This window comes from Oncorhynchus keta, chromosome 17, assembly GCF_023373465.1.
Source record: "Oncorhynchus keta strain PuntledgeMale-10-30-2019 chromosome 17, Oket_V2, whole genome shotgun sequence".
In the NCBI taxonomy this organism is placed as follows: Eukaryota; Metazoa; Chordata; class Actinopteri; order Salmoniformes; family Salmonidae; genus Oncorhynchus; species Oncorhynchus keta.
Genome location: NC_068437.1, coordinates 9,376,256 through 9,402,376, shown reverse-complemented (window position 1 = coordinate 9,402,376; position 26,121 = coordinate 9,376,256). Strand labels below are relative to the sequence as shown.

The 26,121-nt window shown below is 46.6% G+C and overlaps 1 protein-coding gene across 6 annotated transcripts in view; it reads right to left on the bottom strand.

The window, feature by feature from the left end:
- znf609a (zinc finger protein 609a) overlaps positions 1–26,121 on the bottom strand; it is a 167,618-nt gene that overhangs the window by 18,387 nt on the left and 123,110 nt on the right. For 2 of the 6 annotated variants that reach the window (XM_035790547.2, XM_035790548.2), the window contains one exon: positions 5,675–5,906. In XM_035790547.2, coding sequence (XP_035646440.2) covers positions 5,675–5,906 — 232 coding nt within the window. Of the gene's footprint in view, positions 1–5,674; positions 5,907–15,514; positions 15,684–16,522; positions 16,758–17,780; positions 18,118–18,296; positions 18,394–26,121 lie in introns of those variants that run through there. The other 4 variants (XM_052465398.1, XM_035790551.2, XM_035790549.2 and 1 more) reach the window with 4 other exon arrangements.

The following is a 26,121-nucleotide window of genomic DNA, read 5'->3' as shown; positions in this document are numbered from 1 at the left end:
CTGTCTGCCTGACTTCTCCCTGGCAGGTAGCGCCAGCCGGCCCTGCCGTGAGGGGAGTGCTGGTAGGGTGGGGGCTTTTCTGGGCGGCACTTTAAGGGCACTAAACTTTTAGAACAGTGGTTCCCAAACATTTTATAGTCCCGTACCCCTTCAAACATTCAACCTCGAGCTGCGTACCCCCTCTAGCATCAGGGTCAGCGCACTCTCAAATGTTCTTTTTTGCCATCGTTGTTAGCTTGCTACAAACACACTATACAATACATTTATTAAACATAAGAATGAGGGTGAGTTTTTGTCACAACCCGGCTCGTGGGAAGTGACAAAGAGCTCTTATAGGACCAGGGCACAAATAATAATAATCAATCATTTTGCTCTTTATTTAACCATCGTACATATAAAATCATATTTGTTAATCGAAAATTGTGAATAATTCACCACAGGTTAATAAGAAGGGTGTGCTTGAAAGGATGCACATAAATGTGAAAAGTTTGGTTGTATTGGAGAGAGTCTCAGTCTTAAATCATTTCCCACAAAGTCTGTGCCTGTATTTAGTTTTAGTGACGGCCGAGAATCCACTCTCACATTGGTACGTGGTTGCAAAGGGCATCAGTGTCTTAACAGCGCGATTTGCCAAGGCAGGATACTCTGAGCGCAGCCCAATCCAGAAATCTGGCAGTGGCTTCTAATTAAATTAAATTTTCACAGACCCGCTTGTCGCAATTTCGACGAGGCTCTCTTGTTCAGATATCGGTAAGTGCACTAGAGGCAGGGCATGGAAGGGATAACGAATCCAGTTGTTTTTGTCATCCGTTTCGGGAAAGTACCTGCGTAATTGCGCACCCAACTCACACAGGTGCTTCGCTATATCACATTTGACATTGTCCGTAAGCTTGAGTTCATTTGCACACAAAACATCATACAACGATGGAAAGACCTGTGTGTTGTCCTTGTTAGTGCAGACAGAGAAGAGCTCCAACTTCTTAATCATAGCCTCAATTGTGTCCCACACATTGAATCTAGTTGCGGAGAGTCCCTGTAATCTCAGAATCAGATCATTCAGGCGAGAAAAAACATCACCCAGATAGGTCAGTCGTATGAGAAACTCGTCATCATGCAAGCGGTCAGATAAGTGAAAATTATGGTCAGAAAATAAAACTTTAAGCTCGTCTCTCAATTTTAAAAAACGTGTCAATACTTTGCCCCTTCATAATCAGCGCACTTCTGTATGTTGTAAAAGTGTGACATGGTCACTGCCCATATCATTGCATAATGCAGAAAGTACACGAGAGTTCAGGGGCCTTGCTTTAACAAAGTAAACCATTTTCACTGTACTGTCCAAAACGTCTTTCAAGCTGTCAGGCATTCCCAAGCAGCAAGAGCCTATCGGTGGATGCTGCAGTCTACCCAAGTGGCGTTGGGAGCAACTACTTGCACACGCGTTTCCACTCCACTATGTCTCCGTGTCATGGCTTTTGCGCCATCAGTACAGACACAAACATGAGCAGCAGCTACGTTTGGCTACATACGGACCGTTAGTGGAATTCCTGAGAGAGAGTAACGGTTAATGTGATTGGTTGTTAATTATTTGACTAGGCTACCTGTATTTGACATTGTGTTGGTTATTTCGTTGGGCACTAGATGGTTTCATTTTATTTTTGTGAAACAAGACAACTCAGGCGAGAGAAAAACCTCACCCAAATGTATAGCCCCGTTGGGAAATATAAACGGACTGTTTGAAAATGTGAAGAAAAACCCCTGACATTTTAGAATCATCAGCAGCAGTATGTGGGGGGACTGGAATGGGCTGACGTCACTACAACAGCGAGCATGACCCCCGGGGGTCAGGGTCCAATCCCCGCAGGATTTTCATTATTTCCGGCCCAGCATTGCCGCCAAATGCCACACCTCTCTACCTGCCGAATTTCTCGCTCTTCCCAGCAAGCAGAGATATGTGAGTGTGGAATCCCTGGCTGCTTTGACTGACGGTGTGTCTGTGTGTTTGTGCTTAACCCATAAAAGTCTAAGCCCTGTCTAAGCTGCGGGAAGGGGGGATCTACTAAGCTCTATGAAATAGTTTTAAGAAGGACATACCAAGTATCATTTTGCTATTTGATAAAACATTAAGAGCCCTTGAAGTACCCCCCCCCCCCAAAAAAAATGTATGAACATTTTTATTTTGGCCTTAGTCTCTATGAACGCATTGAATAACAGATCCAAAGGAATTTTGTTCTGAAGTTATACATTTTAGTGTGTAGCCATAACTGTTTGGAAGCTACAGACAAAAGTTGGCAGATCGGCTGTGCCGACTTCAGACGAGTCGCAAAATGGAGAACACCGTCGTGTTTGTGATAGTCTCATCTTTCCATAGGGTCCATAATAGTTTTGTAGGCCAAACTGTTCAGACGCTGCAGACGATTTTGTGAGAAAAGCGATTTTCGGGATGTCTCATGGTCTGACAAACACGCTCTAACTCTTCTTTCACTGCAGGGAAGTGTGACATAGAAGGATTGATATGCATTTTTGGTATGCCAAAAATACTGATATCTCCAGCTTATTATCTATCTGTGGAAGACCATCTCCAATGAACTGCCAGCTGCCTGAATTGTTCCGTTTTTTGTTCTTCTTCTTAAAGCGACTTGGAGATTCTGTATTAGAAATGCTAGCTATATAAATCAAATCTATTGTTGTTATTATTAGTCATATGAATGTGTTTTGCTATTTTTATGATAAATAATATGAAAAACAAGGTAGTGTTAGAGGGCGCTTCTCGTCTAAGGTCATTTTAATGGCATGAGCTATTTTTTTATTACGCAAATGAGATTTCCAAGGGGGCACAAACATCGACCTTAGGGGGTTAAACGAGCATGTGTGTGCGTCAGGGGTGGCGCCTCCACCCCAGCCTGCACTTCATTCACCCTGTCAGGTCCAGCATGGGGCTGCTTATTGATCTACATGGCAAAATAAAATAAAATAAATACTGCACAGCTAAGAAGGTCAGCATTCAGTAATCAAATATCCCTAGCAAAGGTTGGTGTCCTTTATTAGAGAACGAATAAAACAAGGCGACCCACTTTAATTAAGGAAGCTGGGGATATGGAGCTGACGAGCTGAGCGATGTGCAATTGCACCATCAAGGGGGAAAATACGCAGAATATATTGACTAACAACGCATATTAAATCGGCAGCCTCTAGCGCCTTAGAAATCCGTGAAGAGGCAGATGACGTCACCGAGCGGGAGGGGGGGGTAACCTTGCCTTGCCTGCTCTCCTTCCACACTCCTTGCGTCTCTCTCCTGCTCTAAAGCAGATGCTGTTGAGCCTCTGATGTCGATGGCCTATTGTTTATCCGAGAGGCTGCTCCCAGTGCTTACTCTCCGCGTTCGTCGGGGGGCTGCTGCTGCGGTAGGAAGAGTCCTGGGGGGGGCAGCTAACGCTGCATGAGCCACACGGCGACCGCCTCAAACGAACCACTGAATCAATACTAGAGGGAGAGGAGGAAGAAGGGCGGGAGACATAGGAGAGGGGAGGATGGGATGAGGAGGAGAGTCGCTCTCTCTCAGCAACCGCCACAGGGTGAACTGTGAGTTAAGCTGAAATCGCACAGAGAAAAGCTGTCAACTGCGTCAAAATGTGTATGCGCGAGTCAACCGACGTACACTGCCTAGCGCGTGCCAATGTTATTGTCATGCCAATCCATAATAAACAGTTGTATTTGTTTTGTTCGCTATGTAGCCCTTGTGAATTATTGTTGTGCGTTCCTTTTGACTCACCTTGTACGTCCTACGGGAGCGTCCGTACCTGCCTGTGTGAGGAGAGTTGTAGCTAAGACACCCGAACAGTTTAATAAAGAATTTAGCGAGTCTCGTTCTTTCTACATAACAGTATTCTCTTTTGAAAGCGGGAGTGTCTCGAGTCTCCCAGCCGTGAAAGGAATGCCTGTGATCAAAATCCACACGGATGGGCATAGCGTCATCCCCCCACAAAAAAAACATGTATTGTTGGCACTGGCTGTTAAAAAGTGTCTATTTAGTGTTGATAAGTCTAACTATACATGTCACAACTCCAGATGTAACAATGCATAGTCTATTTTCTGGCAATTTATTTGCTCATTTGACCAGCATTGCTTTATAAACAACCAAGTCCCGTTCTTCTACATACAGTAAACAGTATTCTCTTGAGTCCTTGAGTTTTCCAGACGTTGAAATCAACACAGGTCGGATGCAATTGTTTTCAAATATATATAGCCTATTTGACTGATAAACCTTAGCTTACAGCCCAATACATTTGAAACTACATCTTTAGTCTACTTCGCATAGGGAAGATCATAACGATTCCTCTAATTCCTTTTCTACAAACGACACATGCAATTGATCAGCTCATTTGACCAGCATTGCTCTGCGTAGAAGTGAGGAAAATAGACTTGCTTTCTAATTTGACACGCTATGATGCCATAGACGCTCACTGCCCGTCTGTCTTCTCTCATTCAGTCAGATGCATTCTATGTCCGGCGTGAGCACGGGTCGTTCGCGTACTGTGTTGTCACACCATGGCAGTGGGGGTGATGGAATGCGTGAGAGAATGGGGGCGAAGTGCCTCCTGACAACATTCCGCTTGCCGGTAAATCACGGCCATTTGAATACGCTGCTGCGAGTCTGACCAGGGCCATTAGTGGGGGAATAAACGACCGGCCCGACGCTAGCCACCCTCGGGATCCTCTCTGTTGATGCATTTCCCGATAAAGCTCCAGATACTCCGGAGCCCTGATTTATTCATGGCCCTTAAAGAGGTTGGGAGTAAGTGGCTTGCAGATAGCACCACCTCACTCAGTATCAAGATGGGGGGTGCGTTGCTTTTTCCCCCTTCCTCCGGAATCGGATAGGTTTGTAAGCGACTGTAAACAACACTGTGGATGCGCCATGTGTTCTACCACCCCTGCGCTGAATCATTAAAAGGCAGTCTGGTGTGCTGAGTAGTCCTTCACTTTAAACACATTAGCGGCCCTGTGGGGGAAGAGCATGTCGGAGAAGGCGTGCTAGCTGTTCCTGCGCCCGGGGAATTGCTCCCCGACGAGAGACCTGAAGCTTTTGTGAAATGAGGTTTCAAATCTGTAATGGCTAAGTGCTGCCGTGGTGATGAAAAAGAGGAGGCGGCTGAGGCAATATCTCGTCGAGTCGTCGACTGCCTCTGCTTCCTTTCTCCATTACCAAGCGAGGGAAGAGGAGCAAAGTACTGAGAGTAGACCGGCTCACTGGGAGAACACACAATAAAGCAGACAAGGCCCTTGGCCCCCAGAATGCTGATAAGCTAGCTCCAATTGTAGGCGATGGTGTAACTACAATAACCGCCTAATGCACCTCTTTGAAGAATGTCTCTTCTGCATTAATCAATTAATTATTCATCCAAAGAGGGCTTACAGTTATCATACCAGATGAAGCCTATTTATGGCAGAGGATAAACGAAAACAGAACATGTTGCTTTTCCCCTCCATCTTGGACCTTTAATACATAAAATATAGGCCGAAGGATTTCAGTGGGTGAGCACACACTTAAACCACTGAACTAGGGTTCATCATGAAATAAATCCCAGCCAACACTTCCCTTTTCCACAAAAAAATAAAAATAATCCATACACATTGTTTATCCCTGTATTCCCTTTGCCCGGAGATCAGTCCTTACCGTCCTCGGTCTCCTGCCAGACAATGCCCTCCAGGTTGACGCTGGTCCCGGGCTCGCAGGGCCCCAGGCACTCGGGATCAGTGGCCAGGGCCACGTCCGTCGTGTTGGACGCCACTGAGCGAGTGCGCACCATGATCTGCTCACAGGGCGAGGCAATGCTTTCGTTGCGGTTGCCCACCGGCGCCAGGAGATGGAGGGGTGGAGGGCTGGGTGTGGAGACCAGAGACTCCATCTGCACCGGGAGAAAGGAGAAATTTTGATTAGAGATAACATGATAAGCAAAGCTGACATCGATATGCTTAACGTGGTCTATGTCCACACAAAGGAGGCCGGCCTACATTACGATAGGCACAACGAAATGTGTAGGGTGGCAATAAATGATTAGGCTAGATGCTCTGATACAGTGGTAGTCAGTAGCAGTCATTGCTTGTTGTTGGCAGCAGCTGCGGCGTTTCCCCTGCTGTGTCAATGTTGCCCATTGAAGATGAGGGTCATAGAGATTGAAACCCCCTGCGGTGCCCCCCTTCTCTTCTGCATACTGGCTCAGCTGCAGCACTGACAGTGCTGCTTCCCCTTCAGACCTGAGCTCTCAGCCTCTCACAAACCCACTGAACCCGCCTGGATGCCTGGGTTATTTGAAAGGGAAATTTCATCCTGGGGGAATCTGGATTTGTTTTGATCATGTCCATGGGTCACTCATTGCAATTCTCATTGCAACCCGCTATTGGGACAAGAGAATCGGCTAGAGTCACCTCATCTAAAGAGCTGGCTTTATGGGGGTCTAGCTAGGATGCCTTCTCTCCTGCTGTGTGAGCTAGTCAGCCATATTCAGAGAGCCGTGGTGGAAGTAGTACTCCGCTAGCTTATTTAACCTTGACGGTGGGGATCATTACCATCCTCCATGATTATTATTCATGGCTGAGGACATTTAAGTGCACCGAATCATTAAAACATAAGCTACGGCTGTAATAAAGCACCCTTTTCCCCGTTTCTTTTTCTCAGCTGTAGCTTCTGAAGCCATTTGATTTCGAAAATGTTATTGCTAGTTCTCGCTCAGGGTTGAGCGGGAGGGGGCAACTTGGCAATCTAATTAGTGGTGTTTATTGACTCGCCTCACACATGAAAGTGCAGCATTTAGTAAGAGATCTCTTTTACCGTGAAATCAAACCCAAGCATAGCGGGGGAGAACAACAGACTGACATAGCGGTACTAGGCTTGTGTTCCAAACAGCGGCATTACCAAAACCAAACACCAAAGAAAACAGAAAACAGTGCAGTAGATCAATCCGTACGTTGTTAGAAACGTCAAAAATGAGGCCATACTTTATGTAATGAGGTCTTTCCTATTCACTTAACAGTAGCTGCCATTCCGTGAGGTAAGGGACAATATGTACAAGTAAGACTACTCCTAAAACTACACTCATCATATAATTGCTATTTCAACAAGAGTATTGATGGGACTTTAGGGAGAATTGTTTAAGACATCGCAATTGCTTGGTGTTTACTTACAATGCAGAGAGGAAGGTGCATGTAAGGTGGCAGGTAGCCTAGCGGTTAGAGCATTGTGCCAGTAACCGAAAGGTTGGCTAGTTTGAATCCCGAGCCGACAAAAAGGTGAAACATCTGCTGGTGTGGCCTTGAGCGAGGCACTTAACCCTAATTTCGCCAGGGTCACCGGTGACAATGGCTGAACCTGGCCGTGACACCACTCTCCGAGGGTGTCTTAGTGGGAGTTGGATATGCAAAACACATTTCCAATTCACACGTGTATAACACACACTTGTACATGTGTGAAATAAGACAAATATAAGCACCCACCAAATGATTATGATCACAAGCGGAGACTCCCTAATCCACTTCCGTCAACCTGGTTTCAATTTACAGCCTTTGGGAAAAGCCTGTGTGTTAAGCGCTTCAAGAGAAAGGTTGAACACACGATAATACTACTTGGAGAAACCAGGCGAAGGTCGCGCTGTGACAGATTCCTGATTCCAGACGCCAACATAATAAATCCTGGAGCTAGCCAAGGAGGAGCTGATGGGGCCGTTTCACACCGCTGAAAAGCAGGGCTAATCAACGAGGATGTGTTCAATCAAGGCCAATCCGCAGATGGCCTCCCTCACACCACTGTAGAGAGAAAATAGGGCTTGCCCTTTGTTCCCACCACTATCCCAGGGGGGCAACGACCTGTGAACAAACAATGCAATAAGCCCTGGAGCAGGGTGCTGAAAACTACTGGGGCAGTCAGTCAACCGAACCGCTAGTAAACATACCAGTGTGTATTAATGGAAACCATAGCCATTATCCACAGCACTCATTTCTCGAAAATGTACACCCTTATCGTAGGCAAACCCCTGTGACGGCACTACTTACGTTGTCAACTTTTCAGAGCACACCTGGGATTGTGGAGTACTGTTTGTACTCTAGAGGCTAAAGCGATGTGAAGGTTGACTTGTATGTTTGGAAGGTGGCGTGTAGGCTACAGTGAGTTGTCATGAGCTTCGGCCTAATTTACACAGCGACAGATGTGCTGCGAGTATGAGAGTACTGATGAGCTTGACTCTACATCATACCCTCATTAGGCTACAAACAAACCCCCATGACAGCGTTGCTTACTGACTGACGAGCCTAATTCATTTGAATTAAAAACCAAACCGTCTTGCTGTGTCAGGTAAAATAAAACACAATTGAAGAAGAGGCAAACACTGACCACGGACGGGGCAACAACGAGCGCGTCGGCGAGAAAACCACCATTAATGACTTCCACACCTAGGTGGTGGATGACACGAGGTATTTACATAACCGCTTCTGCTTGACTCTCGCAGGTGGCAGCCCACTCGGCAAAGAGGCTCTATTGTAAGCGAGCATACGAGAAAGGGGAGTTGTAGAAACTAGAGAGAGAGGGGTGTAGCCGAGGACGGTCACAAAAGGACTTTTTAGGGGCCTTTTGTTGGGATTGTTGCTCTCGCCGTGTGTTTTTCGGCGGTAAGCAACAAGCTCCCTAATGAATTGAGCCGAGAGAAGTGGAGCCTTTAATTGGAGAGCCAGGCAGCGGCAGCTGGTGCCTTCAGCAGCCCAGGGAGCTCTGGGACCGCCTCTTGAAGGCCCTTGTCGTCAAGGATATCATTGAGCCCTCTGAATATCAGATATGGGGCTGCAGATGACTGCGGAGTGCATCATATAGACTGGAGGGGGGGGGGGGCATTTGAAATGCATTTGGATAGGCTTGTCTTTTCAGAATTTAGATAGTGACTGTTGCTGTGGCGCTACTGTAATTGAGCCAGTCGTGAATGTTGTTGCAGCAAGGCTGGCAGGCTGACACACAAGAAGGGCTCGTCTATGATTAGCATCCAAGAGAGCACAACTTCATCAGTCAAAGCCAAATCCTCCAGTCTGGGGAAACTCCTGTGGTTGTGTGATCACTCACTCAGTGGTTGTCCTTCGATGCTAAATTCAATGTCTCTCTCTCATTCGCTCCATCACCGTGCTGGTCACGACTGCAGCTCCCTGGATTTACAGTCTGGCTGCTAAAAAAAAAAATCAGACGACCACACTGTTTGCGAGGGCTCTGTGCGAAGTCACGCTCTCCCATTCCTGGGGCCTGGCGAGAACCGTACCGTCTGAGTGACTCATCACCCCACACCTTGCAGGGGAAGAGTTCATTCTGCCAATTCTGAGATGAAACTTCATTGTATACTCTGGCATGAGGCAAGACTTCACTCTCTCCACCTTTATAAAGACTACAGAATCACAGGGCGAATCGCTCAAACCTAAACCTGTTGCCCTTCAGAACCTGAAGACTGAGCCCACCTGCAAAACTGCTGCTGCGGCAGCCCGTCTGCAGGACGTGAACCCCACCATATCTCCCAGTTTAATCAGGCTGGGGAGAAGTAAGTGAGCCCATGGCCTCAGACAGGATTACTGGGGGATTACAGTCAGGGCATCATGCTCAGCCACCTGTCCTCCTCGTGCTGCTCTCATGAAACTGATGCTTGTAGATACAAACCACATTTTTCAATGCCAGAGGCTCAGAACACAGTCAAGTATTTATTTGCTGTTGTCGGCTAACAAGACGATGCGTATGGAAAAACAAGCGACGCTTTATCATAAGCTAACGGCTAACGCTTATTTGCAAGTGTAGGCTCCATAGAGACGAAAGCGAACCTGAAAACAGCAGTGGTCGAAGAGGAATTCTTCCAACCGTCGACCAAAAGCATGCTTACATACCCTAGCGCCAGATCCTTCCAAACCAAAGATGCTTACGACTGGCTCGAGAGACCACCAAACACAAACCGAAAGCTTAAGTGGAGACACCAGGAAAAGACGGCCAAACAGAAACCCTGCCTGTGCATACACTATTTCTTTGCAGAAAAAAAAGAAGGGAGGCCCAGTCTCTAGCCCGGGGGAAGCAGAAATCTAAATGGATACAAAACCACAGTGGCAGCTCCAGCCCGAAGCCTACAACAAAAACATCCAGTATTCCTGGACCGGTTTCTCCTTTTGGGGGCTGAAGTGCACTATTAGTGGTCGTTTGTCTCTGCAAAAATGTTCACTTCGCCAAGCCTGTGCACGTACACACACACACACGCAAACACAACACACACACGCAAACACAACACACACACACACAATGTGCTTTGCCCACACCCTGCAACCGGGACTCGGAAGATGTAAACGGATTGCGTCTGTCCAACGACAGTTTAATCCCAAACATAAACCGTTTATAGGCTTCTTTTTACTGTTCAGCATATGATTTAAGTATTGCAAATGCAAATTGTTGCAGTGTGCCATGTTTACGAAAAGACTGCTGTGGAGATGTGGGGCTACTAGGTAAAAAGCATTTGAGATTGATCGACAAGTGACATCATTTACGTGCTCATAATAGGCATAGGTTCCAATAGAACCACATCGCTGTTCAGTCGATAAATATTGTCTCTTATATCAATATACAGCTTCACGAAGCTAATACGGCCATATACCAAAACAGAAAAAAGTGACCGGTCCTTTACTTTAGAAGCCTTTTAAGGGGTAACACCCCTGCTCATGACTGTTTTTCCACATGTCATTTTGCTGGCTGCAAAAGACCAGACCCTTGGTCTGCTAAGCCCCTGGGCATTATCTTAAGGGTCCCCACAATCCAGTGGTCTGGAAAGCATCAAACAACCATATCCACTTTCACCCTGGCAGAGTGAGGAGAATCAATGTTCCCTTAGACAGCCTTTCAGAGGCGGAAAACAATCACTCAAAAACAAGGGGAAGGGGGGGAAAGAAGTATGGAAAAGGACTGTGGCAAAAGACGACTGGTATAATAGGAATGGAATCCCCCCCCCCCTCCCCCTTCCACGGAACAAAAAATTAGGTTTTGGCAGGCGAGTGTGTTACAGCCTCAATTCCATCGAGTTCCCAGAACATTCCTCTGCGCCCCCACGCCCTCCTTTCCGCTGCCGGGTAAGTGTTTCAGGTTCAGGAACAGATCCCCGAGGCCCCCGGGTGGGTGATGTCACCTTCCCAACATCCCTCTCGGAGGGGGTGACCCGTCCCTGCTGGGGAGGTCGGAGTCAGGCAGTGGTGAGGGAGCAGAGTTCAGGCCGTGTCAAGAGTCTCCAGTAACATCAGGAGAGGGGAAATACATCTGCCATACAAGTCCCCCTTCCTCCATAACGACAGGGGAGAGAAGTGCCCTCTGCCTAGAAACAAAAACAGAGAGAGCGATGGGGGAAAACGATAGGGATGGGGGGAGGGTTGATGGCACAATATTATTTTGGACAATATTATATAGATGGCCAATTGAGATATTACACAAAGCCTGCGTCAACATTATGCTAAGAATTAGAAACTAAACAAAAAAAGGAAAATATATGACTTGACGCAAATTAGAAGTGAACAAGAATAGGAAATTCAGCAACAATTCTCAATCATTTCTTTGAGAGTACATTTGTCTTGGTCCACTGGCCTCTAGGCTAATTTGAACTGATTGGAGACATTCTCGTGTTTCTACAGGCTTAAATTAAAATCAGAGTCACCCACTCACCTTCCACTGACCTTCCCCTTCTCTGACCCCACCATTGACTGATGCAGGTAGTAAAACACCTGTTGACATAAACTTTGCAACGTGCCTGGGATGCCTTACTACCAGAATGCTAAGCAACACTAATATATTCAAGGACCTTACTCCTCCGACCCACCCTCGAGGACAGTATTTTAAAACACCTAACTGAAACGAGACACCCCGCTTAATCTTCGCAAAGGTGTAGAAATAGCACGGCATTGAGAGATCAAAGTGCATCTTTCATCAATCACTCGCAACCTTTCAACTGAACCCTGTTGGTGTTGACAAAGTTGAACTAATGTCACGCTATGTTTAGATGGACCTCTCTCTGAGCAGCCTTTCAGGTTAGGAGCTCTAATCCCAACTGTGTAAACAAGCAGGCAGTGAGGACTTCAAAAGCAATTCAAAAGAGGACGACTTCCAGGCATTTCTCTTTGGATCTAGACATCCCCAAAATGGCCCTTGTCACTTTGATGCAGATCATGAAAAGGCTTGATAACGTTCCCATTTCGGAAACTGGCGGGAAAAGCAAGACTTCTCTTCAACAAGTTTAACAGTCAAGGTATTAAAGAAAACAACTAAATAAAGACCTTGGACTATAACTTCTCGCCATAAAAGCAATACTTTCACACCACCAGTCATAACAGTCATTGGCCTAATGGGGGGAGGGGGGGGTTATTGACTTAGCAGACGCCCTGGTTAACTAAGTGTGTCAATTGACTTCAGCTCCGTAGCCTAAAGTCCACCATTGAACCAAAACCCGGGAACACCGTGCAAAGAACATGGAGTGTGTTCGAGTTGGCATGCCGAACGGCTTCCCTGTGCATGTCAAACATTATAAATGTAGGTTACATCATTTTAACGAGCTTGCCTCCAGATCAAAGGTTACCACAATTTATTCACTGCACTAGCAGTACCAGAGAGTTTCGAAAATCTGGTGGTGGGGAGGGGGGCGGCCATTTCACACAGAAGCTGTCCTTTGCAGGACACAGTGCAATTAATCACCGTGCTGTGGTGATACTGTGTAAATCTGTGCCCATTACCCAACATGCCTCCCTTCACCCACACTGGGTCCACTGAGCATGCCCGCACCAGCACTTGGGGGAGAAGTGATCAGTCATGCACAGATGATAGGGCTAGAGGGCTGCTCAACACCTGACACACTGACATAGCTCCTATTAGACACGATTCACACAGCCACTCAACATGACTCGGAATAGGATATGACAAACACACAACCCAGAGATCTGGACAGGACAGATTCAAACTAATATCGTGGGGGTGTCCGATCTCTAAAACAGACCTCGACCACGGAACGTAACCAGAAGTAGCACATTTTGCATTTCTCATATGCCCAGAAACAGTCAATACTGTTACCGCCATTGTTCCTCCGATAAGAAGAGTCTAAATATTGATCTCTCAGTGTCCGAGGAATCAATACGGTCAGTAGCCTTAGAAAGTGGTCTGTAAAAACCCACTACTTTCCCAACAAGTCTGCGCAGAAAGGGGAATGAGTAGTCCGTGTTAATGTTGTGAGTGGTTACACAGTTTATGTTGAGCCGGCACCGGGCCAGAACATTCTGAAGAAGGCCATACCACGGGGCCCGTAAAACAAATCGGGCACTAACTGCCCATGCCTATAATTAGGGAGGAGGATTGATTGAAAATCTGATTTGTGGAAACACAAGGCTGCCTGTAATTTGAGTTTCCCTGGGCCCTGGTAGCCACTCTGGTGACCACACTGGAGGCACCAAATTGAGTGGTCGGGAGAGTCTTCTCCAGGCACTCTCAACCAGCTCTGCCCCCTCCCTAGTCTCTCATGGAACAGGCCTAAGAGCACTGTCAAAACAAAACGACACAGGAGAACGCCTGCCAGTTTCCTGTGACCAAATGTGGTCTTTTAAATGACATGCTGCGTTGTCTGGGCTGAAAACCTCAGAGAGACAGAGAAGTGGAAAATGACTAAACGCTAGCATGAGAAAAAAACTTCATGAAAAAAAACAAAATAAAAAAAAAAACAGCAAAAGCCCACAGAGTCGAAAGTGAAAAGCAGCGATGGGGTGGGGGTTTCTGTTTCTTGTCTCCAAGCAACTCTCTAAGCCCGAGAACAAGCCTCCAACTGAAGAGCGAGAAAGAGAAGAGGGGAGAAGAAAAAAACAAAACAAAAGACAACCAACACTTTAATAGCCCCACTGAGTAGACCAGGCATGGCTACACTGAACCCTCCCCCTTGTAACCTAGATTCATGGAGGAGGCAGTTTGTTCATAATTGCCCGGTGTCTCATTAGAGGACAGAAAACATCTTCAAGAGAAGACGCTGCTTGCCAGCATCTGGCTGCCAGCTAAAAGTACGCCTCCTCAAACATGCATCCCACAATTACATACAACAGGCCTTTGACCATTTTTTCTCCCTCCTTCCCCTTTGAGAGGAATGAAACCAAACGGACATGTTTTCCCGGGCACTCTACAACGGATGATGAAAGTGACTTAAAATGGGACTGCAGACACAGCAGAGAGAGACTGCCATGTAAAGAAAAAAGGCATGGTTTAACAGAAACAACGTTATCCCACAAAAGACTCGAAGCCCCATTTGTTGAACAACCCACTTCTTTAAAATACCATATAAGGTTTGTATAATTGGCTAGGCCTTTTTTTGTGAGGTAATGATCGAGACTCCCCAGTTGGTGTTTAGCATGTGAGCGTGGGAGGGCTTGCTGCGGGTGAAAGCAGACACACCACAGAAAGTGACAGGTAAAAGGAAGGTGTGAGAGAACTGCGGGCAGAAATGGCTGACGGAGTCGTGCAAGTCCAGGGCACTACAGAAACCTTTGTTTTACAGTTCACACGCAGAGTCTCGTGCTAGTCAACAGCAAGAGCTGAGCCCTGGCTAATTCAAATCACACCACCTCCCACATTGAAAGACAAAGGGTCAACATCCACCTCAACAGACCCCTTTAACCATTATTGACACAACTCAAAGAGAAGTCTAATGAGAGCGTTGGACATCAATTAAAGCTGCCCAGCAAAATAGATTTCAACAGGCAATCGGCATCACAATAAGTCCGACTGTGAATACCTTGCCATCGGGTATTCTTTCCAATATGTAGCAAAGTATTATTTCTACAATGCACAAAAGGGCGGCAGGTAACTTAGCGGTTAGAGCGTTGGGCCTGTAACCCGAAAGGTGAAAAATATGTCGATGTGCTCTTGAGCAAGGCACTTAACCCTAACTTGCTCCAGGGGTGCCATACTACTACGGCTGACACTAGAATTATTATTATTTTTTTTAAAGGACCAAGCAGCATGTTCAATGACTAGGAAGAACTGGTATTCTTCGATGACCCATTTTATGCTGAGGGGAGGAGGGTGGGTTCGCCAAACAGTCCCCCCCCCCCCACCACCACCAAGGGAGAGGCAGATTGAGGCGGTGCCTTCAGAACAGCTCAGAGAATCCAGCCTCCCTCCCTCATCTCTGGGCCCTTAGCAACAGCCTCAGCCAGCTATTCACCTGTTGCTAAGAGGAAAGAGACTACGCCAAGCCCTCTCACATCCTAACAACGTCAACGAGGCAGTGAAACCAAAATAGAACCGTTACTGTACCGAACTAAATGAAACACAATCAAATCAAAGTCTCCAGCCTTTTAAATCAAGCAGCTCTTGAGAAAGGGAAACTAGAACAGACAATAAAAATAAGAAAATTCAATAAAGAGGTCAATTTGATATTCGCTATGATTCTATGGTAAACGAAAGCAGCTTTGATTTAAAAGAGAATAATTGTTGGCAAGGCCTTACCTGAAGAGGCCATTCACTGGATTCCTGCTGCCACAGAAGGTGCTTAACAAAAGAGATGCCTTTCTTTACTGCCTGTGGCGATGACAATTCAATTGTAGTTGTGTATGTGTGTGTGTGTGTGTGTGTGTGTGTGCGTACGCGAAAGAGCGAGACAGGGAGTGTGTGAGAGAGATAGTGGCTGTGAGGAAGCAAGGACTGGTGGTAACCCCGACAACACCTGTACTTTGCAAGCAGCCAATAGCCTGGTCTCGACAATTCAGCAGAGGCCTTGACTGAGTAGGAGGCACTTGACAACAGAGCAGAGGGGGGGGCATTGTTCAATGTTGAGCTACAGAAGGCCTATAGCCCAATGGCTGAACAAAAATTACTGTCAATTATAGATCACATGGCAAATTACTGGTTCAACAAAACAGTTGAACGCAGCGGCTTGTTAGTGAGAGAACGCTAGCCCTAGACGTTATGCAATTAGACCGCTATTGTCACTGCGGCTAGGAATAGTCCTTACGACAGCTCTCGTTTTGCTCTGATGCATTCAACTGTATGAAGCTACCTTCGTCAATTTCCGCTACTCTTGGGTGTCTCTGGGGTTAGGCGGCTAGGCATTTTAGCCTCTTCTCTGTGGGTTGAGGCAGCATGATTGGAGACACAGCCTAGAAGCACACTCGGGCTAACACAGACATCAGACAACAATGGGCTCTGTTCAGAGTTGAAAGCCGAGGCACCGAAGCACGGCGCAGGCTGCCTGATTACGAGTGTGCACTCAGGCAACAACCAGAAACAACAACAACAACAACAACAACAACACAAGGAAATGGAAGCAAACCCTTGATTTAATGCTCTCGGCCCCCCGGCTAAACGGCGTTGTTGCAGGACTCGAGTTTTCACGAGACATTGTCGACGCCTACATTATGCCCGTTTAGAAATGAACGTGGAAAAGGCGCTGTGTGTGCAGGGCAGGGGAGTCACCAGCTACTCCGCCGAGTGTACAAAGGCAGTGTCTCTACTTACTGAGAGGCTGTGCTCTTTGGTTTAGCCTGCCGTTTAGGTTACATTTCCCTTTGCTCGCCCTAGTTTCAGCATTGATGGATCACTGCCAGCTCCACCTCCGATGCCTCTTTGCTTTTGAGCCCATGCGTGAAAACAGAATCTGAGAAAGGGAGGGAGGACAGAATAAAAGAGAGAGAGAGAGAGCGAGTAGACACACTGAGAAGTGTTTGTGTTCCCTGAGAACACAGCCCGGACTACTGGGTGTAATATGACCAGAGACAGCGGGGAGGAAAAGCTTTTCTACCGACTGCATAACAAGCAAAATAGTGTTTCGCAGAGAGAGAGTAGAGGGGGGGAGCGAGAGAGAGAGAGAGAGAGGAGAGAGGGAGGTAGGGAGAGAGAGGGGGAGGGAGGGGGAGAGAGAGGGAGGAGGGGAGAGAGAGAGAGGGAGGGGGAAGGGGAGGGAGGGAGGGAGAGAGAGGGAGGAGGGGGAGAGAGAGAGGGAGGTAGAGAGGGAAGGAGGGGGAGAGAGGGAATGGGAGCGAGAGAGTGAGAAAGAGCCAGAGTGAGTGAGCGAGAGAGGGGGAGAGAGAAAGCCTTCCGGCTTATCAGTATTCAGGGACAGGAGCCTGCATGAAACCAGAAGGTAGTAAAGCAAGCTGAAAAAGACCTTAGATTGCCTGATAACTGAACTAGAGTTTCACGAATGGCTTGACGTCTTTATTCAGTTCACACGGAAGGGCATACAAGGCTTTGTGCACAGCAACTCTGACTACATATACAGAGAGAGGAAAAAAAGATTTGACACCCCTTCTGCCTCCCACTTGCCTGTCTCTTTCCTCTTGCGGAGAGCCAATTGAGAATTTGCTGCTACCTGAGAGAGTTAGTGCTTGGGGGAACTGGCAGCTCAGTGGTGTATTAAGAAAAGGGACACGGTTGACTACAGCAGTACCTTCCTGTCTGAGAACTGTCTGGCTGGCTGGAACCCAGCAGGTTTTTGCTCCTCTTTTCTCTCAGCCTAGCTGATGACCTTCCCCCCCTCGCCTGCCTGTTGCCCTACCCCTCCCCCTTCAACTCGGACGGTGGCTGGCTGGCTTGGGGCCTCTGCCTGTAATTGGGTGCTGGTGGTAATGGGAGGAGACTAAAGTCAAAAGCCCCCAAAAGCATGGCCACTTGAAATCTTCACACATCCCGTTCACAAGGGTGTAATTTCACATTAGTTCCGATCTCCGTACTGTACAACATCCCCACCGAGTACCAAAATGAACAGAGCACTTACATTTTGAGATGAGCTGGAGATTCTTGATAAAATTAAAAAAAAAAAAACCTGTATGAAAGGGTTGTTAGCTCTGTTGCCGGGGAGTTAATTAAGCCAAAGGAATGCCAGTCACACACAGTGCGGCTCAGTCAAGCCCCATCCCAAAAACACAACTCCCAGGCTTCCCTTGAACAAATCCAGATGGTAGACTGGGTAGACTGGGAAAAACAACATGGCTGCTGCTGGAGCGGTGAAGTAGTAGTAGTAGTAGTAGTAGTAAACAGTTCTGGGACACCAAACTGAGAGGCCAATCTGCTGCTCTCACCCGACCGGTCTCCCCGCGACATGTTTCAACAAAGTCCCATCTGTGCTGTGGAAAATACCGGAAATCCCCCTTGCACCCTCCCTTCCCTCCCTCTTCCCTCTCTCCCTACTTCCCGCCTCCTCCCTACCTCCCTCCCCTCCTGACCTCCGGCCATTCCACCAGAGCGGTATTTATTACAATAATAATCCAACATTCTTGTCAAGGTCACCCACCGGAGAGCTCAGTCAGAGGGGCGGGCCGGGCCTTGGAGCACAAAGATCCAGATAAGCAGTGCAGGGCCTCTGACGATCCCCCCCCCCTCTTTTCTCTCTCTCTGTCCACTGCTTAGTCATGCCCTTATCTCTGCAGTCCTGAGACAGCCCGCTGAGCCCTCGACAAACAACAGCTCAGCACCTCTTCACCTCCGTCAGGGGAGAACACACGGTAAACAACGCCCTGCTGGGATTACTTACCCGCACAACAACAGCCACGGCAGTACACAGCGCTGGGCTGGGCCAGAGGGTTTCATACAGATATGATTACCAAACACATCACAGCCAAGGTAACATGCTTTCAGCAGCCAATGTTGAAATTAAAAACCCTACCAGAAGGGGTGGGAACAAAGCGAGAGTGCTGAATCCAAAAATAAAGAAAATATGCAGGCATTTGATTCAAGAACACTCCCAACGTTGACTGTTAGAACTGTACACAAAGTTATGAAAAGATCCAAAAGTAATTGTGTAACAGACTCTTACCTTGGGGCTCCAGTTCAAATGACATCTAGCCTAATTAAATACATGTTTCTCTCAATTCTAGAGGACACAATTATATTTGTAGTTTGGGAGTGAAAATGGGCATGGGAGGAGAAAACAGAGAAGAAAGTAGTGGGGAAGAGAGGGACAAAGAGTTAGAGAAGGGGATAGCAGGGGAGAACGACTGCCCCCTCTTATTAAAGCCACGCAGTTCAAGGCCGACCGTAGTACTGCAGGCATTGTTTGTCAAAAACAGGATCCCCATTGTAGTGAATGGGAAAATGGCAATCTTCGTGGTCAATCTTCGTGTTAATAAAATACAAATTCCTAGACAATCGGGGTACCTATAATTGCTTCTATTACACCAGATGCACGTCCTTGAACCAAATATTTTATAAATCGCACATAGAAAAAATTATAAGGATAATTGAGTTGCTATTCAGCCTGCAGTACCCCGGTCGGCCTTCAGCTGGAGTTACTTAATGAGAGGGGGCAGCACTGAGCTAGCCTGCAACGCCACTTCCTGGTGTAGCTCAAACTGTGCATGTTATGTCTCCATGAGATGACATCTGACTTATTTTTGCGCTATTGAGTCTTCACATAGGAATGAATGGTGTTATGTGATAGATGGCTTTGTCCATTCGTATACAGTCATTGGGGGACTGAAAGAGGGGCCCAGAGTGGAGGAGAAAAGAGGGCTGTCTCGCATTCCAAGCTGTGGCGAGACGACGGCCATCATGCTCCACTGCAGTCCCTGTCCAACTGTAAGACCTTACATCACGCTAGCACTGCACTGCAATCAGACACACAGCCAGCCATTTATCGGTCTTCTGAAAGGATAACCATTCCTCTCAGCTCTGCACATCACGAAGCCCCCAAAACACACGTTTCTTTCCCTTCTCTCCTCTCTCTCGTTTACTCCAGCTACCTTTTGGAGGGTCAGCGAAGGGTGTTTGGCTGGCTGGCTGATACCGCTCTTCTCATGTAAAGGGAGATGCCACTATAGTACACAATAAAGTAGACAGGCGACACTCCTCCGACAAGTCCATTTTCATTGCATATCGAGACCAATGCCATAAAAAGCTGCTTTCTCAAGGGGAGTCCTGTTCATCACTGAGCTCCTTGTGTGAACTGAACCCATCCAGCCTCTTGTCACTGCCCTCTCCCAGAGATGGAAGAGGAGGAGAGAAGAGAGCATGGAGGCCCCTGTGGGCCCTGGCGACAGGACAAAAGCGGTTTTAACTGCATGTTCGAATCAAGAGAACGTGCTGCCTCTCTTGCCTGTGCCACCTCCCAGGAGAGCCCCAGATGCCCGCCACCAGGTTATTTATAGACGGCATGGGGTTGTTCAGTCTTTTCGCCTGCGGTTCCTGTTGTTGCAGCAAGCCCCTGGAGGGAGGGGCTGCCGACAGAGTCAAAACCTCCCCCAGCCACCCTGTGAAACACCCCCTCCTCACCTCGCAGTTTCAAACCGCAAGAGAGATTCTTCTGAAAGGGTAGCCAGGTGGCGGCCATCTTTGAAATGTGTGAAGCCAAGAGAGCAGTCAAGAATATAGTTATGGACTGGCAGTCTGGTACTTAAAAAAACATTAGTGAAATCAGTGAAATCAATAAAACTAATTAGCTTCTGTAAAAAACAAAACAAAGGATGTCATATTAACCGAGTATCATATTATCCAAAGTGGCTTTGGTCATTCTTCAGTGTAAGCAGTCTTACCACAGATAAAGCGCTCTATGCATTCCGAGACTTACACAGCCACTACGACAGCATTACGGCACAAAATGTCCACCAGCTCATGAAAACTCGTTCATATACTCACTCATGAGGACGGCGACTGGGGAATGCATAAAGCTGCCGCTAATCATTTATCTACGGTCTCCATTTCCACAGGGAGTGAGTGAGCCCAGGGGCTGTAAGGAGAGCTGCCGGTCCATGCAATGCCAGGGCCAGGGTCAGACGGGGGGCTGGCACGGGGCCACAGGGCCATCTTATTTCAGTGTCTGTCAGGTTGATACCAGCCAGCCAGAGCCGCCGCTCCCCAGCTCCCTTTTAATGACCTGGCGTATCCATGGAGACTACCTGGCTATCAAGCAGGGGGTTGTCACTCAACGTTAACCATGGCAATGCGCTCCACAGCATGGCTCAGAAAGGGGAGGGGGGAGGCTAGTGGGAAATGGGAACACTGGGGCCCAACAGCATTAGTTTAGCTGCTCCTCTTGCTCTTTGATATTCCGGCTCTTCCGACGCCTCGTCTACAACAAAAGCCAGGCACAGCCACTAATAAACACTGTACACACCGGGGGACATAATTCTAATGAACTTTGTTCATACATAGCTGTGTTAAATAGCTAGCTATGATGAGCTGTTTGGGTGAGCCGGGTGAGGACGACAGCGGACTAAATGGGATGTAGTTTAAAATATTGATGCACCGATATGACATTTTTGGCCGATACCGATATCCGATATTTTCCTTGCCAAAAAAACAAACACACCATCGATCGACCGATATTTAACATTTTAGCTGCCTTTTAAGCATTCTAGTACAGATAAATAGTTAACACACACACATGGACGCAGGGGTCTAAGGCACTGCATCTCAATGCAAGAGGCGTCACTACAGTCCCTGGTTCGAATCCAGGCTGTATCACATCCGGCCGTGTTTGGGAGTCCCATAGTGGGGCGGGTGCACAATTGTCCGGGGTAGGCCTTCATTGTAAATAAGAATTTGTTCTTAACTGACTTGCCTACTTAAATAAAGGTCACACACACACAAAAGTTATTTTGTTGGCATTTACGCATGTCCCCATTACCAGTAAAACATCATCAAAACCTATTTCTTTCACTTAATTGCTGTGCTGTTTCATTGTTCAGTAGTTTATTCTCAACCAGAATTTCATCATACATGTCAAACAGTGAAGTTTCAGCTCTGTCTGTTCGTGGTCGCTCTTCCTCAGTGCGAACTGTCACTGTGTTCGTTTCCGTCTTGTCCAGCTGTGTATGTAACATTTCACGTAAACCCTGTTTCTTGTCTGCATCGAAGTAGCGGTCCTTTTACATTGCATCGAGCAGGGTGGCGATACATTAAAGAGAGAATGCCACCGAATCGCTTGTTCACAACCTGTGCAAGTAGTTGTGTTGAGCAGGCGTTTCAATGCCATGACCGAGGGTATCACGTCTGCTGCAGACGTAGTTGATGAGCTTATTTCTCCAGTCAGTTGTTCGAATGGAGCTAGCTAGTGAGTTCATGTTACCAAGTTTCAAACATGTTCTCAAATGCCATTGAAATGGCAGCAGCGGTATGACAACCAGCACATTCATGAGCATGAAATGATTTTCTTCAGTACAAAATCCTCGAGGGCTGATATCGCTGGTCCAAATGTCAGTCGTGAAGCTAATAGCAGTGACGCTATTACTGTGTGACTCCGGTAAAGGCAACATCTGAAAAATAGCGCACTTGGTAGTGCGTATCGGTGCTCGACCAGTCGGCGAAAGCCAACATAACCCACTACAGAGAACGGTTGATTGTCAAGGACAATGAATTCCATTATCTTGGCGTTGAGTTGTCTCGCTGAAATGTTCTTAGTCTTTCAAATGACTGCCCGACTTGTTGACTGCTCGATCCACACAGCAGACATTGTGGGCCAGGTTAGGAATGCTGTGTTGCATGTGTTGCACGTGTACATTTTAATGTGGCGCCATTACGTCATCTACCTACGTTATAAAGGTGTGCACGTCAGCTTTGACATCGGTTTTGCACATCGGCGTTAAACTAGACATCGGGGTCGATGTCGGCATCGTCCGATTCCGATATCTCACCGATATCTCATGCATCCCGAGTTTAAAATGAGAGCGGACAAGAATAGGGGCTGAAATGGACAACTGCGGAGCAGAAATGAAAAGACCTTAAGATTCCAGCCAGCCTCTCTCCTCTGTGCTGCTGCTGTGATGGCGATGACAAGTCGACTGCTCATACTCACTATGCAAGTCCCCGCTGTCTATCAGGCTTTAACGTGTCACTCCAGCCTCCTTTTCACCTAATTTAGCACCTGATTTACTTAACAAAAAAGGCACATCTCAATAGGAGGCCCAGGTAAGTCATGACATAGCACAAGGTAGGGGGATGGGTCTTTGCTCTTTTGTTCTCTATTGCTCCTCCATTGTTACTCAAACAAGGGGGAGGGACAATGACATCACGACTTCCTATCAGACCTATCCTATCAGGCCTACCACTTCAATTTTACAGTTGCCTTTTTTTTAATATATATATATATTTTTTACCTTTTAGTGTGTGTACTTTAACGTATTTATATTTGGGATATCGCTTTTCAACACTAAAATAAATACAAAAAATTGCTGGAGGATGTCTAAGGACAGCGGCACTTTTTCTCTCTCTCCCCCTTGCTCTCACCCACTGAGTGACAGACAGGTGAGAACAGGGGAGGATGGAGGGACGGAAGGAGCGAAAGAGAGGAGACCCACGGTAACTGTCTGATTAAAACACGAGACGTGACCGAGATACAGTAAGCAGACAGCGGGAGCTGAGGAGCTCCCTCCCCCTTCCTAAAACCCACAAAGCCTCTCTCCTGAGTGTCCTTCAGCATATGGGGCTTCACAATGAGAAGGGGGTGGAGGGAGGGATGGCGGTAGGGAGATGGAGAGGAATTCTAAACTCTTCCCTTCCTTTTTCTCTTCCTTCTTTAGCCTCTGGCAGTCCTGGCCCTCTCCTTGCCTGAGTGTAGCATCATACTTTGATGACCTCGTTAGTTCAAGCACAAAAAACGGCTCATGTCCAGATACAAATAAACAGTGCAGCGGGGGCAGGGATGTGTGTCTGGCTATGGTGGTCCCTCAGAAAGGCTTGTTGGCCTGGTAACATTACAGCATAGTTGTACATTACACTGAACATGGCCAAGACATAGGCTAAATGGAACTTACACTAGATTATTTCTAACATATTTTGCCTATTTATTTGATGACCGAGAAGGAGAAAAAAAACCTGTGCTATGCTATGTCCACCATTTAGGGTAGCCAAAACAACTAAGGCCCTTAGGACAGAAGAAGTCTTCATGTGGTTTGACACGGGAGTGGTCGGGTCACCTTGCATCAAACTGCGGGCCCCACTGTGGTATTCAGCGTAACCCAAGATCCTCAAAAAGCTCAGCGCTCAGTCTTGCTTTTCTTCTCCACTTCCTGTTTTTGATTCATGTTAGCTAATCGAATCCCATTGGGGCTCATGTTTCCAGCACGCTGCGTTTTCGACACCCACCACCACAGATTGTTCTAAAATAGTAACTGATACGATTAGCATTCCTGCATTTTTTGGGGGGTTGAAGTATCATTTAATCTGAGAAATGTAGCTAATTGATTAAGACAAAATTTGACATTTTAATTGATAGGATTATATTCAAGAAAATATAGTACCCGACATCCAACATGTACCAAACTTCTTCCTACGAATTAGTAAAACGTGATGAACCCCCCCCTCAAAAAAAAATCTAAAGACACCCACAGCCCCTCCCACCCCAACAACCAATATACAGTATCAGATCTCTATGTCTGACATAGTAATGCATAGTATTAAGCTGCGCCTTGGAGTATTGCTTCTTCATACGTGCAATGTATTCCCTGTGAATCTGATGGTTATTTTCCCCTGTTCAGAAATTTGTCATTGGAGTCGCTTGCATTATTAACCATAAATGAGTGTGAAAGTACCAAGTTTTGCTTCATGATATTTTACTCATTTCGCTGGTCTTTTGTGTTTATTCAACAGATCACAAGATTTCCTTTGCAATTTTAGGTAGAGACCAATAGCTTTTGCTCATGATGAAAATACATTGTGTGGTCGTCCTCACAATTCAAACCAGTCCACCATGAAAGTCATTTAGTTTGTCTTTCTCTTACACATAATCTGTGTTCAGGAAATGGCCCCTTTGTGTGTGGTTTATTCCCTACAAAAAAGATCTGGATTAGTTACTGTTAGACCATTCCTGGTGAACAAGCAATCCAAAAGGCTATAGTAGTTCTAATGGTTTCAATGATAAAATTCCCAAAACGCACCCTAGATAGTGTTTTACAATGGTACATTTATTGGGTTGGGTTTAATGGTAAATGCCACTAATCACATTAAATAGAGCTGTTTTATAATAATTGTATTGACAAACATAAGACTGTCATGTAATGGTTTATAATATAATTGTATTATGGTTTCCACAACACTTTATTCCCTAGCCCATTTTTCCATCAAGTTTTGGGCTTGTAGGAAAATTATTAATATGAGAATTGCACCATAGGGATAGCCCTCTCAGCGAGCTGCCACTTTATGGACTATTCAGGGAGAGTTGGGCTGAAGCATTAGGTTGCTAAGAGGAGGACAAACTGAATGGCTTGGCCACAATAATAAAAAAATAATGCAAGCAACTTCAATTCCAACATTCTCTGAATAGGGGATACTAACTATCACCAGATTCACAGGGAATAAATTACATAGGCTGAAGAAGCAATACTCCAAGCCGCAGCGCCATACTACTTGTCAGACTTAGAGAACTGCTAATGTATACTGATTGTTGGGGTGGGATCAGCGTATAGTGGCTTTTCACCATTTTATTGGATTCCTCATGTCTCATTGGTAGGAAAATGTTTGGTCCAAATTTGATGTTGGGTACTATATTTATTGAACATTAACTGAATCGTATGAATTAAAATGGCCAATTTGGGTGCACCAACATGCTCAATATCTCAGAGATCGATATAAATTACAACAAAGTAATTCAGGACTGCCAATCTTACCTGTTTCAAACTACAGAAATTATTTCAGAACAATCAGATGGTGAGTGTCATGGCTTTCTGAAATGACATGGAACGACTAATCACGCTTACATAAGACCCATTTCTCTGGCGTTTCCTGGATAACTTGCTCAGAAGGCGCAAACACACACACACACAGTTACACACACTTGCACCCACCAGCGTAATCAGCGACTGCTCTCTGTGAGAAATGGCCGCCGCCTCTGGAGCTGATGACCTCTGGTATTAGTCACGCTGGGAGCGCAGGCGCGTTGGCTGCAGTGAGTGCGTGGGTTTAAACACTGCTCTTCTGCCCATGCCTTCTCTCTCTTTCTCGCTCCCGACACCGCCAATTTCCTCTAATGCTAGTCCTTATGAGGAACAGCGGCAGTCTGTTTATACTGCAGTTAAGCCATTTCACTTTGAGCCAGAGGATCAATTTGCAGGGCGCAGAGACAAAAGGAAATGAGAACCTGCTTTCTCTCTCTCTGTCTCACTCCCTCCCCCCTCTTTCTTTCTCTT